This window comes from Gossypium raimondii, chromosome 3 (genome assembly GCF_025698545.1).
Source record: "Gossypium raimondii isolate GPD5lz chromosome 3, ASM2569854v1, whole genome shotgun sequence".
Taxonomy (NCBI): Eukaryota; Viridiplantae; Streptophyta; class Magnoliopsida; order Malvales; family Malvaceae; genus Gossypium; species Gossypium raimondii.
The window spans coordinates 8,730,668-8,747,405 of record NC_068567.1 but is presented as its reverse complement, the minus strand read 5'-3'; the positions used below and the strand labels follow the sequence as shown (position 1 = coordinate 8,747,405).

At 32.4% G+C, this 16,738-nt stretch overlaps 1 protein-coding gene across 3 annotated transcripts; it reads right to left on the bottom strand.

Annotated features, from left to right (window-relative positions):
* Window positions 1-1,897: 1,897 nt before the first annotated feature.
* Window positions 1,898-9,042, bottom strand: LOC105797019 (protein GIGANTEA). 3 transcript variants are annotated; one of them, XM_052628089.1, is made up of 16 exons: window positions 8,820-9,042; window positions 8,421-8,492; window positions 8,048-8,246; window positions 7,761-7,832; window positions 7,560-7,614; window positions 7,292-7,434; window positions 6,850-7,127; window positions 6,224-6,279; window positions 5,874-6,114; window positions 5,460-5,610; window positions 5,138-5,347; window positions 3,489-5,009; window positions 3,264-3,332; window positions 2,862-3,080; window positions 2,617-2,709; window positions 1,898-2,501 (listed from the first exon to the last, which is right to left on the bottom strand). In XM_052628089.1, the coding sequence occupies exons 3-16, from the start codon at window positions 8,132-8,134 to the stop codon at window positions 2,229-2,231; spliced, it is 3,468 nt and encodes a 1,155-aa protein (XP_052484049.1). In that variant the 5' UTR covers window positions 8,135-8,246; window positions 8,421-8,492; window positions 8,820-9,042; the 3' UTR covers window positions 1,898-2,228. The 3 variants fall into 3 exon arrangements, with proteins under 3 accessions (XP_052484049.1, XP_012482395.1, XP_012482397.1); XM_012626941.2 differs by having other exon boundaries at window positions 8,048-8,239; XM_012626943.2 differs by lacking the exons at window positions 7,292-7,434; window positions 7,560-7,614; window positions 7,761-7,832; ... (1 more) ...; window positions 8,421-8,492; window positions 8,820-9,042 and having other exon boundaries at window positions 6,854-7,003.
* Window positions 9,043-16,738: the final 7,696 nt, after the last annotated feature.

Sequence of the window (16,738 nt, the reverse complement as noted above, 5' to 3'; positions counted from 1 at the left end):
TTCTCCTCTTAATTAAAAGTTGGGAAGGGGCTATATGTAATTTTAAATGTATAATACCCTCGTACTTTTTTTTTTGTGAATTTGAAAACAGTTTTGCAAATATTTATCTATAAAACATAATAAAGTAGGATACATATGTAAGCACTGTAGATGTGCTTACCTCTTCTCCTGTTTATGATTTTAACACCAACGACCTTAATCGTCATTCAAGGCACGTTTTAGTGCAAATCAACGGCTAACTAAACATTTTGGTTTATTTCCAAAAACATCACCTCATCTCTTTTGGTACAATTGCGATTATAAGCCCCACATTTCCCAACTTTAGTGATTATGCTTAACCACATATTTAAAATTTCTATTTTTAAACCTTTTGCGAGTTAGTCTATACCCCATTCATAAATCCTATTTCACTCTCAATTCATCGTTATTCTTTAGTATTATACAATTAAAGAAAAAGAAGCCAGGGAGGGAGAGGAATGAAAGAGAAAACAGTAAAGAGAGGACGAAATTTAAGGAAAGAAAAAAATGGTAAATTTCTCTTCGGTCCCTCTCAATTTTGATATTGAGCAAATTGAACCCTCTAAAAAAGGGAGCAATTTAGTCCCTATTAATTTTGAAAGTGAGCAACTAAGGACAATTAATCACAACGTGCACCTTTTTCTATCAATTTATCCTCCTTTTGATTGGTATTATGATAAATTTAACCTTTAATGTTTTATAAGTTACGTCATTTTAGTCCTAATTCTAAAAAATTCAGCAAATTTTGCCCTCATTGGATATTAACAATTTAAAATCGAGACCAAATTGATTAAATGTGTCAAAATTAAGATAAAATTGATAGAATGTTAAACATTAAGAGTTATTATACAATCAAAATTATATGAATTTTTACATGTGCATATTTCGAGATGTATGTGTATGTGTATAATGTTTATATTATTTATTTTAAATTTATGTCGTGTTTTGGTTATTATTTTTAAATTACTTTTGTGTTAATTATTTCAATTCATTTCATGTTTTACATAATTTGTTATAATTATTTGAATTTAATAAAATTATTTATGTAATATATTAAAATATAAAAAATATAGAATCAAAGTAGCATCCATATCCATTATAATTCATGGAGACAAATTATTTCGATGTTAATGGTTGCGCTTACCAGCCACGTCAATTAGCCGTTGGATTTGAATATTCATTCATAGATCAATTTGTGTTTCATATTTGATTAGTGTGCAAAATTTTATTTTATTTCAAGTCCCATACACTATCATTGAATAATAACATGACCCGTCATCAATAAATGAAATAAAAAAAAATTGTGGAGAACTTATAATAAACTCTAATAATTTTATTTAAACATAATTAAATACTAACTAATTTTAACTATTATAAATAAATATCAATAATTCTCATATTTAGGGTTTAGAATCTCAAATTTACGATTTTAGAATTTATTTATAATTAGTTATGATTTTATCATGTTTAAATGAAGTTATTAAAATTTATTTGCATACTTTTATTTTATTTTATTCAGTGATGATATGTCATATTGATAGTGCATCAAATATTCTCATTATTTTTAAATGATATATTAAAGATTTTCATCTATTCACTAAAAAACAGATCATTACTGATTTTATTGTTTAAATGATTCATATACACTTTATTTTATAAATCCATTTAAAATTTAACCTAGTACTGAATTATTATATATTTAATTTTATAGTTAAAAATAATTTAATAAAATTTAATTTAAACTTAATAAGTGTTAAATAAGTTATATAATTTTTTAAATCCCCGGCGTATGCGGTGCGGAGATGCTAGTTTCAATCTTAAATTTACTTGGGAGTCTTACATTCATACATTAATATTATATCAAAATTAACACCAAATATCAACCACTAAAAACTTTAGGTACCCATAATGCTGAGATGAACTAAACTATCCAAATACAACTGATTGAAACCATAGAAGTTAACTGAAATTACATACTGTAATCCCTCAAACAAATGGGAATCTTGGCCTATAATATAACAAAGCTAATTTATAGTCAAAGTAAGATTAGTGACATAAAACCTTGGTGTGGCAGAGTCCTTGTATTGCATGCTTTTCACAACCTTCAAAGGCTTCATCCCCATATCCTTCAGTTCAACCCACTTGGGAGAAAGTTCTATTATATTCCTCTATGTAGTCGGACCTGAAAAGGATTCGAAGGTTAATTCATGTTACATCGAAATATTACAGCCTAGTTCTTTGGCGGCGGTGTCGAGAAAATGTATAGGCATTCCTCTTGCAAGTTGACTATGAGCTTCCCATGTTAAGCACTTCTCGATATCAGTATGCCAATCGATGACACTGATACTGAAATAAGGACCATGGATACCATTTATTTCCAGCTTAGGATTTGATTGCAGAATATTGCGAAGTACCGATATGCTGAGAGCACGAACGTGTGCACTTGGATGAGAAAGACATCGAGTTGTAGCTGGCAGACGACACTGCATGAATTGACACATTAAAGATCACATCACCATAGATCTTGCAGGCATGTTTTAACTTGAACCTTTAAAAGCATATCGAAAATTGACTATGCCGAAAAGGGCATTTGCTCACCTTTAACAGGTTTGAAAGTCCATCCACGACAGCCAGTCCTGATTCCCCCCACTCTAGTACTGGCTGAACTGCTCTAGCTGTTGCTTCCAACAGCTGCCATTTTTAGATAAAAACTCAACACATTAATGAAGCTTTAAGATAAAACCGAACGCATTCGACTTCAGAGTATCACAAGTGCTCAGTTAAAAAGACACGGTCATTGATGAATGACTATCTATGAGAGACGATAGAAAGAAAGACAGTACCTCGAGTTGTGGTAAAGTGCAAGCTTCCCCATCTACGAGCATTCCATCAGTGGCACGTAGAAGCAAATCAGAGGCACTTGCTACAATTACCAATGATTCCGGGATATCATGATTTCTCATTAGTTCCACTATCAACTTTACAATCCGCTGGTTGATTCTCCACATCTTCTGACCTTGATCATCATTTTTGGCAATCCATGGCTGCAATTCCCTATCCGCCTGACAAGAAAACAAGGCCATAAAAGTGACCAAACAAATAGAGAAACTAAAGTAAAACAGCTAGACAATAAGGAAATTTATGGCTGCTGGTTTGGACACCATCCAGATTATGAATAGCGGTAGGGAGTTCAAGTCAGCAGCGATAAAGAAAGCTGATGTTTTCAAGAAGAACAAAATTTGGACCTGAAGAACAACTGCAGTTGCTGCTTTTGCCGGAGATGCTGATACGACATTGCACAATGCATCAACCACCTAATACCATCCGAATAGGGTAGTCAGAAAAATATATCTCCATGAAATCATAAAGCTGAATTTACAATGAAAAGATGACTTTGTCAACTGTTATGCACTCTCTAATTAGTCTCAACTAAAGTAATACCACAGGAAGCATGAAAAGTATCGGATTACCTGTCTCCATCCCTGTTGGGCAGAAGTGCTTTCGGCACTGGGTTGTGTTTCAGGGGCTGCTATCAGTTTGTGCCACAATAGTGAAACAACAGAGAAACATAACTCTTGCTTCTCCACAAGCAAGGATCTTAGAAGAATTTGTGCACTGCAATTGAATCCTAAGTGCCTATCCTTTGTAAGAAAATTGGCCAAATCCGAGGCATCTAACGGGAAACTTTCTACACTTTTGCCCGTGGAATTTCCTAAGCCTTCATCTGATGTTAACACCATCTGACATCTGAGATTATTGGCTGGATGAATTGAATCTTCATATTCTGAAGAAGATACTCGAGGAGGATCACAGCAAGCGGTATTTGTACGTTTGCTTCGTGTTCTGCTATCTAAACAAACAGGTGCATATATCAATTGTGCTTCTAATGGTTCAGCCTTGTCAACAATGGATGCAACTGCCTTGCTGTGAATGTCAATGAGATTGTATAACGATGATGCCCTAGTGTAAATTTCATTGTCCCACTTGCATCGCATTAGGACAGAGAGCGCATGCATACAAGCCTTTGACTGTCTAAATAGTTCAGAAACATGAGCGGCAACCATAGCTGCAGCAACTATTTCATTCGAACTATAAGTCCATGAGGTGCCAACAGAAGACGGCTTCAGTGAAAAGAGTGCCTCTAAAATCGCTAAGATTCTGCGAGTATGATGAATAGCTGAGTCGATACCATGTCCATACTCGATAGAAGATCCATTTACTTTTGTATGATTGGGTTTAGCTTGAACATTTTTAGCGATCAAATGAGTATTTCCGCTTGTAACCAAGGGGAACAACTGAAGCTCGCAGGCAAGAGCGCAAACAGCAGCAAGCACATAAGAATCGAATGCAGATACAGGCCCTTGATTTTTTGTTTTTCTAGGTTTTATGTCTCTCAGCTTTTCAAACTGTGCCTGCGACTCCTCAATGCTCTCATCAGGAGGATAACTTTCCTCGCTTCGCGGTCTCTTAATCCCATGGAACTGAGCTTCATGGCTAACGCACACGGTTAAGACGACAAAAAGCAGGCGAGAAGCAAGCTCCACTGAAGCACATGATTCTAAAAAGAGGGAATGAACCATTGTACGAAGCTCTGCCACAGCAAGATTCTTTAAGGCAGAACCCATGCTGTATCTTGTTTTTCTGGTTTGCTCCCTGGAGTATTCAGGAGGAAAAGTTCTCTGTAGAATAGCTTCAACAGTGGCCACAAATATCTTCATGAGACACGCTTCAGAAGGACTTCCGCGTGGAAGGTATTCAAGGACCTTAAGAAGAGGTATGTATAGGTTCCATGATAGTATGGGAGGCTGCAATGGGGTTGCAACAATTATATCCGGAAGATCAACAGCTGAAGAGCTCAAGGGAATCAGGCCATAAGCAGCTTCCCATATTGTACATATTCTCCACTCCACTTCTGGTCCGTGAGCACAAAGCATTGATGCGATACCTTGGGCGGTAGCTTCAATAGTTGCTTCAGCTGCAGGCACCTCTATCTGATTAACAATATTTTGAGATAAATTTTCAGTACTTGTGATCATGCATTATTGTATGTATATGCATACGACAGGCTTCACATTAAGTGGAAGGTAACATGCAAAATTTTGAAGTTGACCACTAATACCTGCTTCCTATAACACGAAATATAACCATCAGAAGGTTCATGTTGAACTGCCACTCCCTCAACTTGTCTTAATGGAGGAAAGAGCAGTGCAGGCTGTGACAGTATACGAAAAAGTAAAGCTGCAGCAGCATCAGCGGCAATACCCACTCTCATAGACATTGCAGTCCCAATTGCACGCAGAAAATGCAAATGCATCCAATTTCGAGGAAGCTACATCAACATCCAGTAAAAGCAATTTGCTAAGAACTATATGAAATCATGTTTGATGCCAGAAGGCATCATTTTATATTCAAATATATGCAGTGAAAAGCGTTTCACTCACCCTTATACCAGTTGCATAGTCTTCAGCTGCCCGAAGGAGTTCCACAAGCTGTACAGCAGCATCAAGTGCATCCGGGGCCCATGATGGTGGTGCTTCTAGAAGTCCAAGAAGAAGTCTTTGGGTGGCACTTGGAGTTGCAATGGCATAGTACCTAATTAGGAGGGAGAAAAAAATACATCATGACGGACACTTATACTAGCAACTAAACATGTCAGGCATTCAACATTGAGATAAACTCCTTCAAAACTTTCAAACAAGATCTACTTTCCTGATATAAATTCGGGAGTGCTTCACTCAATGCCCTGTATGCATGGCAAAGCACAGTACTTACAAGATATGACCATGTACACCTACTATAGAACAAATATACTTAAGCAATGTTGGTCGAGAGCTCTTAAAGGTTCAGGGCTCTACCGATGAAATAATCGAGCATACGGTTCAAGAGCTGGCAGCCCAGCAACTAGATGCTCATCCAAAGCTGTTGTCGGTGGAGGAAGTAGAAGTGCAGGAACTGCTGCAGCTGTTAAAGTAGCAGTCTCGTAGCGTGCAACCTCCTCATCGCATACACTTAAAATGACACCAGCACCATTAGCAACTGCCCATCTTGGAGTTGATGGCATGAGCTGAGGATGCTTTCCAGATCCACGAATAGAAGCTATTAGACAACAGTAGTCAAGTAATGAGTCCTCAGGCCTAAAATATATTGTTATACATTCCAGGAAGCAAAATCATGTAATAAATTCCAGCCAAAATATGTAACTGACCAGTCATAGGCGGCCTGAGGTCTCCAGCTGCATATTTACCCATAACACCACTGCACCTGTTAATACATATAAAGGGCTACCGGCTTCAGTAATAAGCACATAAAAGCGGGATCCATTCATAGGATGCATCACACGAGCTTTTAAATTCAATGATAGTTATATGATAAATTGAACTACTATCTAGGTACTTCCTAGAGAGGCCTTATAACTCAGAAGCACTCCCACTATTCAAGCCTCAGCAAAAAGTTTAGTGCAAAAACAGAGTTACGCTAATGCTCACATTGTAACTGATCATGGTGTTTACACATCGTATTAAATGCTATAAAATTGCCAACCAGTAATATCTGACAAACTAAAAAAGCTACTCAAGGTAGCCGGTTGGAAATGGCATCCTAAGCATGTATGCATCCATATGCATGTATCTACCGGCAAAATGACAGTTAATCAACAAATGTGGTCTTCCAACATGTTTATTTCTTGAAGTTAGAAGCATTCTATAAGGTTTACTAGAGCACAAGTACTGGAATATTCAACCGATAAAACCGCTTCTATCTTTATAAAGGCCAATTGATGTTTCAAACAAATCAAGAAAGGAAAAATACTTTGCAATAATAGAAACCGCTCACCAACGAAAGTAATCACTTCTGATGCCCAAAGGCGCTGCAAGCAATATATCAGTAATCCAGGGAGATAAAGGCCTCAAAGGCTTCCTCTCCTGTCGCATTGAAGGCATGTGAAAGGATGATTCCCCATCAGCAGATTCACTTGTTGTAGCTTGGCTGCTGCTATTGCTTCTATCTGCTTCACTATTTGGCAGTTCCGTTTTACATATTGGACGGTTGTAATGAGTCAGAATCCGCAAGATCTCTCCACATGCCAGTGCCCACTGTTCAGAATACTCATTCTGTAAAAAAAATATAAATGCCACAGATATGTTCTCAGTCAGCCACAATGATACTTTTTAAAAAGTTAAAAAAGTAGATAAAAGTGAGCATTGAGAATATTAATATAAAATAGTGTGAAGCAAAGATGATCTTCTCTATTGAACTAAAAAGGAAAAAAAAATACCTCACTACTTGGGCAGACTAAGGAGATGAATGAAGAAAATGGAGGGGCATTCTTATCATACATAAGTGTACCATCAATTATGCATGCAATAATTGGAAGAACAACCGCATGCCCATGTTCAGGATGGTGAAGGACAAACGTTGCTGCAAACAGATTAAGTTTAAGGAACCAGTCATTTCCCAGTTATAACTTAAGTAAAAATTCATTGGATTTAAAGGCGTTATCGTAAGGAACAGTGTTACAATAGAAAAGATGAAAGAGCCAATACCCAGAACATCATCAAAAAGGCGCTGTTCATCAGATGGATAGCGGTTGCGGACAAGCTGTTACAAAACAAGCAAATTTTGTTACATAAAAAACTCCCAAAACAATAAAAGAATTTCCTCCCTTGACATATAAGCAAAGTAGTTAGTGTCTTTTCCTTCCATTACCAATGGGATGTGAAATAATCATACGAAAACAAGCATACCTCAGCAATGTCCTCAGGGAATTGTTCTGATGTGAATTGACCGAAATACTCGACATATGCAGTAATTTGAACCTAAAAAAAAGGTAACACAATGGATTATAAGAAATGATGATTTTTACTAAAGCTAATATGAAGTCATATATTCATTTATGTCACCTATTTCACCAACTTAAGTTTTCAAGTAAGCCAAGCATGAAAATATAGAATGTTTAAAAAGCTTCAAAGATTCATTCAAAGAAAACCAATAACAAGACAATAGAAAATCCAAGAGAAAGAAACTAGGGTACCTTTCGATGTTGAGGGTCCTGCGGCGGAGGCCTGAACAGCGATGAGAACTGAAGGCCATCAATCCATCGCTCGGACGGATTAGCCATGTATCCTAAACAAGATGTAACCTCTGAAATATACCCTTTCGAAGCAACCAGCGGACCAATCAACAGCAAGACACACACACACCCCCCAAAACCTGAGCTTCCACTCTGCAACCTCTACCAATCAAGAATCAATATTTCATAATTCAACATCCCAAGCCGATTCAGCCCACGGATTCCCACAAATATGTAAGTGATATCAATTGAAGAACACAAAAAGTATTGAATCAACAAGAGAAACTATATTTCATCTCTCTCTCTTTCTCTCTTAAAAGGATTGGAAATTTACAACAGTATGATTAGTCGTCTCTGCCTCTAACTGTCGATTACTGTTTAACTAATAATCAGAATCTGTTCTTCTCTGCAAAAACAAATTGAAAGTAAAAATCAGAAACTATTACTAAAAACAAAAAATACAGAGAAAAAGTATCTAAATAAAAAGATTCAAAAACAGCAAATCACTTGAAAATGGATTAGTAAGCAAGCTAAGAACACTGCATACACGATACAGCTACCGAAATCTTTAGATAAAAACACCATAAATCATCAAACTAACAAAAAAACCAAGACTAAATCTCAAAACCCATTTTTTATAAGAACATGTATATTTAAAAAAATACATAAACAGAAATGAAAAACTCAAAATTTAGAGAAAAACAAAGGAGGATTTGGAAGCTAACAAACAAACCTGGGCTTTGTTTATCAGATGCTAAAATTTTGCTGATTTAATCTAAGATTTAACTCACTAAAAAACAATATTAGTGCATATAAAATAATGAAAAAAGAAAAAGAATATTGGTTTGAGATTTGAGTGGTTTTGCTGGGGAAATTTTGTAAGAGGTGGTAGAGAAAATTTTTGATATGGGTGAGAAGGAAGAGATCTTTAGATGGCTGTTGGCTTCAGATTGGTGATGATGTGGCATTGATATTTTCCTCTAGCCTCACAACCTTTCTATGTCATATCACATTAATCCACCATGCATTACATCACATTAACATGCATACATGCATAACATCCATTTATAGCATGAGCAACTTCAGCTAGAGTAATAAGTAAAAAAATTGCTTAATGACGAAAAAGTCCTCAAACTTTTTCAAAAGAAGCAATTAAGCTATTTTTTTTTTCACTTAATTTGGTATTTGAACTTTTAATATGTATAAAAAAGGCCCTCAAATTTTTTCAAAAAAAGCAATTAAGCCCATGTTTCTTTTTGCACGTACTTGAACTTTCAAAATGCTTCAAAAAGGCCCTCAAACATTTTCAAAAAAAAGTAATTAAGCTCTTACTTTTTTTACACTCAATTGGGTACTTGAATTACTAAAACACATCAAAAAGACCCTTTAATGTTAACTTTAACAGTTAACTGTTAAAGTTAACCACCCCTAACTTTTTTCAATTAAAGCCACCACATGTCACAACCACGATGTGACATGTGGTAAAACATATAAAAATAAAAATTAATTATTAAATTATTAAATTTTAATAAAAAAATATAAAAATTATTAAAAATTAGAAAGAATTTTAAAATTTTAGAAAATTATAAAAAATTGTAAAATTTTATAAAAATATAAAAAATTATAAAATATATATAAAAATTATAAAATTTTATAAATTCATAAGAAAATTATAAAAATGTAAAGAAATATAAAATTTATAAAATAATTATAAAAATTATAGTACCAAAAGAAGTATTTTATAATTTTTCTATAACTTTTATTAATTTTTATTTTTATCTTTTTTCTCCACATGTCATACTGTGTTGCGACACGTGATGGCTTTAACTAAAAAAAATATGGGGGTCGTTAAATTTAACGGTCAACAGTTAAAGTTAATGATTAGAGGGTCATTTTTATACATTTTATATTTTTTCCTAATTTTAAATATTTTTTATATTTTATTAAAATTTAATAATTTTTATAACTTTTATTGATTTTTATTTTTATATTTTTTTGCCACATGTCACACTATGGTTGTGATACGGGGTGACTTTAACTGAAAAATTAGGGGCAGTTAACTTTAGCGGTTAATTGTTAAAATTAAAGGTTAAAGAGCTTTTTTATATATTTTGACCGTTCAAATACAGAATCAAGTGCTAAAAAAAAAGGCTTAATTGCTTCTTCTTTTTTTGAAAAAATTTGAGATGCATTTTGAGAGTTCAAGTACCCAATTGAGTAAAAAAAAAGACTTAATTACTTTTTTTAAAAAAATTTGAAGAGTTTTTATACCCTTAAACCTAAAAAAAATTTAATTATGCTGCACATCTTTATATTTTTTAAAATTTAAAATTTCATTATTATATTTTAATTTTGAGATAATGAGTTTATGTAATTTTTCATTTGAAAATTTTAGTCTCTTCATCTAATTGTCCGTTAAAAGTTGGTGATGCTGCAAATATAAAAAAGGTAAAATAATTTTTAGTCATTAACATTTATAGTTTTTGTTAATTTATTCTTAGTTTTAAAAATACATGGAAAATTATAAATAATTTATAATTTATAATTTTTCTGTATTTTTAATAAAATATTAAAATTTATAATTATTTATAAAAAGAGAAGAGAAAAAATTATAAAAAAAGTTGAAAATCTAAATCTAAAATCAATGGCAAAGAGACTTTTCTTGCTTCGAAAGAAAAAAACCATAAAAATTCAAATGTAAATCTAAACTATATATATATATATATATATATATATATATATATATATTATAATCCCAAACATAATTTTCAATAAGAAATTCAATTTCAGATTATGCTTAGAAAATGCAAAATTATTTAAAAATTTTAACTATTTGGACCAAATGGAAGTTTTCAGAATTAAAAGGTCTCATTCAACACTTATCAAAAAAATATAAAAATAGTCATTTTTATTTGTCTCAGATTACGTTTTTAAAAAATAAGTACATGGACTCAATGAAATATTTTTGGAATCGGACCAATGGTCGAACCAATCAAACCATCAATGCTAAATCTGATTAATTCGACTAGTCCAGACAGTTCAAAGGAAATAAATAGTTAAAAATTTTAAAATTTTATAAAAACCAGTTCAACCGATTTTTTAGCCCAACTAGTTCTAGTTCACAAGCAAGGACGGATTCGGAATTTTACTCCAAGGGGACAAAACTTCTAAATCTAAACGAACTTTTTTAACGTAAAAAAGTGTCAATTCTTCTCGGATATTTTTTTGACACTTTTTTTTTCTTATCAAATAAATCAATTTAATATTTTTTTAAAAAATATGTACGATTTAACCGTAAACAAAAATTAAAAGAAAAAACCACACTATATAAAATTAAATATTTCTTTCCAATATACAAAAAAAAAAAGAAACTAATACAATACTAAAAATTTCATTAATACCATTATAATTCCAAAAATTAAATTAACAAAACTTGGCCTTAGTCTTATTTCTCAATATTAGGCATTCTAAATTTCACCATATGTTTTTTCATAAGATTAAACTCATCAATGATAGAATCTGTAGAAAATTTTCGAGCTATCTCTTTTTCGATGTATGCCACTAAGCAAATTGAAAGAAAATCATCCTCCATTCTGTTGCAAAGCCTTGTCTTCACAATTTTCTTGGCCGAAAATGTTCGTTCGGTTGTTGCAGTAGACACGGGAAGAGTTAGCACAAGGCAAATAATTCTATCAAGAAAAATATAAATACTTGACTTATTTATCTTAGCTAGCACTTGACACAACTTGGCAAGTGTAGAAGCTTTCTACAATTCCATGCATTGATGAACATCAAGTTTAAAAAGCTCCAATTGAATCTTCATGTGTAGATTTTCTTGATCAGTAAAATCGTCAGGATAAAAATCATTCATAAGCTTGCAGATATCTTCCACCCGGAAAGCTTTATAATTATCACATGGATCCAAAAGGGAGCTAAGAACAAGTAACTCCACTACCTCATCATTAAAGAATAATTCATTTCTATTTGCAATAAATCGATACTGGCAATGAATATATCAAACCGATAATGATGCTCAATTGTGAGGTTATATCTCTAGATGCGAGACCGACCTCGACCAGTTTTGTACGAAACACTTAAATTAGGAACTTCTATCTCGTGATATTTGCAAAATAACTTCACTTTCTCAAACAATGGATCTCACCCATGTTATTTGAATTTCTCGATAAGCGTTTTAGTTTATGACACCAATTGCATCGCATTTAGTATATCTTGCGATTTATACTACAATATTTGACAGAGATCATTAGTGATTCCAAGCATCTCAATCATGAAATGCAAGATGAAAACAAATTCAATGGATGTCATTAAATCATATATTCCATCAGCTTTACTCATTTGAGTAAGGTTGCCAGACTTGATGATATATTGTAATACAACACAGACGGAATTGAACATCTTCATCAAGCTATCGAGAGAGGCTAAATGAGATCTTCATCAAGTATCGTCTGGACGTTGGAGAGTACCAACTTGATTTTTCCCTTTGCCAGTTTCAAGCTCACCACTGTTAATTAATTTCGCGTTATGAGATGCCTCAATGTCTCTTAATTGATCATGTTGTTTGCTTGAAGAAGCAACCAAATTGAATATACCAGTCAAGTTTGAAAAAAAAATTACAAATAGGAATAATCTCATTGGATGCAGCTACTAGAGTTAATTGGAAATGATGACCGAGGCAGTGAACATAGTATGCAAATCAACACTTTTTAGCAAATAACGCTTGCAAGTCGTTCCATTCGCGATGCATATTACTTGCACCATAATATCTTTGATCACGAATATTATCATCCATATTAAAGCAATGACATAAAAGAACTTCACAAATTGCTTTCTCCAAAGCTAACGATGTAGTGTCCTTCACATGAACCAAATCACAGACATACAAATCAAAATACAAGAAAGTCACTAACCTAATATGTAATACCCCCTACCCGTATTCGTCACTGAAATAGGGTATAAGGCATTACCAAATTTTACCGAATAAATTTTTCGTTATTACGAGTTAAATACTATTCATTTATCGAAACATGTCATGACGTCCCTTGGATGGGCCTCCGAAGCCCAAAACATACATTGGGACCAAACCAGGATTAAATCGAAACCATAAGAAATTTTTAGCAAAATCCTAAAGTTTTTTTTTTAACTCAATATAACCCCTTTATAAATATCTAATCTTTCCTGCAATTTTAAACCGAGACCAATCCAACACAACCAATCCATTTCAACATATTTTCAAGATAGATTTAACATATTCATAAGATAACCTCATCACATACCAAAACCAAAATTTGTTAGCCATACCAATGGCTAACCATACATTCATTTCACATTAACATTTACTTTACTAGCTTATACATGCCATTGATTTCCAAAATAAAGTTTCTTTATATACCAAGATCTTGAGGTTGATAGTGTGATGCGTCTCTGACCAAATCCAACCTCCAAGCTCTTAACACTACCACACAGGGGAAAATGAAACAGGGCAAGCACTTTGTGCTTAGTAAGCTCATGTAACAAGAATTATACGTACCTAATATTTTCAATACAATGCAATAAACATTCATACATCCATTCAATGCATTATTCCCTTAACATGCACAAACTCAACATTCAAGTTAGTTCAATAATTTCCTTGTACCAATAATATATACCATGATTTCCATTCCCTTGCTATTTTTCCATATTTATCCTGTTGGATTTCTCGAAATTTCGATGGATTTTCAGGGGTACACTTTAGTGTACAAATTCGGGTCCGTCAATTCATATTCATGTGCGCACATTTCCATTTCAGAGAGCACACTCCCGCGAACCTCATCCTTACAGCGGGATTACCTATCCAGGCTAAATCCCCTGCAACGACAATTACTCTAATGAGTTTGGATCTAAATTACCAGTCCAGGCTAAATTCAGACCCTAATTTGGATTACCCGTCCGGACTAAATTCATTTTCCACATATTCTTCGGGAGGGCTATATCAGGATAGGATCACCCGTCCGAGCTAGATCCTTTTTACCGTCAATTCCTTTTCAGGGATCCATCGAATTTTCCTTTCATTCAACCGGGATTTATTTTCTTTTTCATAAAGAATATCAATACTTCATCAATTATCATACAATAAACATCCAAATCATATTCACATAAAAAAATATATTTCAAGCATTTAAGAATATAATTCAAGTTACACGAACTTACCTCGATACTTGTTCGTAAACAAAAATCTACTAATCCCGAACTTTTTCTTTTCCTCGATCTAGCTTCGTATTTGAATTTTTTAGATCTAAATAAATAAATTTGATCAATTAATCTAATACATTTCATGTTCATATGTAACATTCTCTATAAGCCCATTATTATTTATAGTTCATTCAGAGCTGTCTCCTTGAGTGATAATTACTAAATTATTTATATATTGAGTTACTGAAACTCCAAATTAAGATCCGCTAATTTTCCCGAAACTAGACTCACATATCTTCTTACCATAAATTTTAAAAATTTTGGTTTATCCAATAAGTACAGTTTATTCTTTAAAGTCATCCATATTTTTCTGTCGACAATTTTTCCCTTCTTCACTAAAAATTAATTATCTCCTCGTACAAAATTGAATGATATTCTTGTTTGTTTCTTTTGAAAATAGACTCATTAAGTATTTTAAATATATAAATTTAATCCCTAATTATTTTTATCCAATTTTTATGATTTTCCAAAGTCAGAACAGGGGAACCCAAAATCATTCTGACCTTATCTCACAAAACCTATCATATCACATGATTTACAATTTCATTGCTTACACCTTTTCTTCTATAAGAAACTAGACTCAATAAGATTTAATTTCATATTTTATTCATCCTCTAATTCAATTTCCACAATTTATGGTGATTTTTCAAAGTTAACCTACTGCTGCTGTCCAAAACTGTTTTAGTGCATGATGTTAATTACCATTTTTCCCCTAAGCTTTCAATAAATGATAATTTCATCCTTGATCAATTAACCTCTCAATTGAGATGATTTTTCTCAATTAAAAATTTATTATATCACTTTAAACTACTTTATAACCTTTGGAAAACAAAATTTTAGCACTAGACTTTGATTCCAAACTTTTTCACAATTAGGTCCTACAAATCAATTTCTATTGAAATTACCTAATAAAATCATATCATAAACAAATTAAAGCTTCAATTTCATGCTATTTCATCATAAAATTACATCACTCAACCATGGTGACTTTCAATTTCATCCATGAAATAAAAAACTAATGAATTTAGTAATAGGACCTAGTTGTAAAAGTCTTAGAAACACAAAAATTACAAGAAAAAGGTAAGGATTAACTCACTTGGTGTAAAAATTATGAAGCACCAGCTTGAATAAACCCTTAGAACGTTTTTGGCTGATGAAAATGAAGAAAATATGAAGAGAATTCTAGATATTACAAGTTAGTCCCATTTTTATTTTAGTAAATTTTGTTATTTTCCCATTTTGCCCTTATTTCATCAATTCTCCTGATTTTTCTCAGCTTATGCCGCCCAAAATATCTCCTTTTGGGTTTATTTTCAATTTATGTCCCTCCTCATTTAACAATTGAACTATTTAATCATTCTAGTAACTTTTACACCCTTTTTTCAACTACCCAAACGTAGAAATTTTCTAACGAAATTTTAATACCATATTACTGACACTTCATAAATGTTTATAAAAATATTTCTGACTCAGTTTTACGAGATCGAGGTCTCGATACCTTGTTTTTACCTAATTTCTTCAATAATTTCTTTTTCTAACTAACCACTAAATCGGTAAAATTTTTCTATCGATATTTTCATACGATTTTCCTATCATATCAATATTTATGAAAAATATTAAAATAAATTTCTCTTTAAATCAGATTTGTGGTTACGAAACTACTGTTCCGATAACCTTGAATTTAGGCCATTACATAATATGTATGGGTATGGACCAAATCAATTAATTCTGGAATTTGACTTTAAAGTTTATATTGGGCCTCTAAGTTTAGTCTTTCATGACCCATCATATATTAATATTTGATTATTATTATTAAAGTTATATAATTAAAAACTGAAAAATATTTTGTTAATATAAAGTATAACATTATGGTTTAAGGAGACGAATTGTATGAAATACAATTTAGCCAAAGGCGAATGTTATACAATAGGACACCAAATCTAGAATACATGATAATTTATATATAAAATTCAAAAATCTGAAAATATATGTTTATGTAGTTGTTAGTAAACATGTAAGTTTAAATTATTGATTTTTGTTAATTTATTGCACATATTATTAAACTGTAAAATTTTATCAACTTATTGTATATGAATGTTGAACTATTAGTTTTAGATCTTTGATTTGATGGAAAGATGTAATAGTGTTACCTAATTGAGCTAATTTTTTATTTTCAATGTTTTAATAATTAGATTGACGGTCAAATCAATTAGAGTACTGATTTGCAATTCAATTAGAGCACCGATTTGCAATTCAATCGGTTTAAGTGTTGGTCCAACAATAATTAAATTAATAGTTAAAAACTAATAAATTTAAAAATAAATTTAAATTTTTTTCCAATTTCCATTTTATTAGTTTTGAGGGGGTTTGCTCAGAGACCAATTCACCCCCTATATCTGG

Bases quoted from the DNA above. Each gene is read 5' to 3' on its own strand.
- LOC105797019 (XM_052628089.1), bottom strand. From the start codon at position 8,134: ATGGCTAATCCGTCCGAGCGATGGATTGATGGCCTTCAGTTCTCATCG. The intron at 6,115-6,223 runs GTCAGTTACATA...GTTGTCTAATAG, and splicing joins CCTCAGGCCGCCTATGACTG to CTTCTATTCGTGGATCTGGA. The intron at 5,611-5,873 runs GTAGAGCCCTGA...CCTCCTAATTAG, and splicing joins TATGCTCGATTATTTCATCG to GTACTATGCCATTGCAACTC.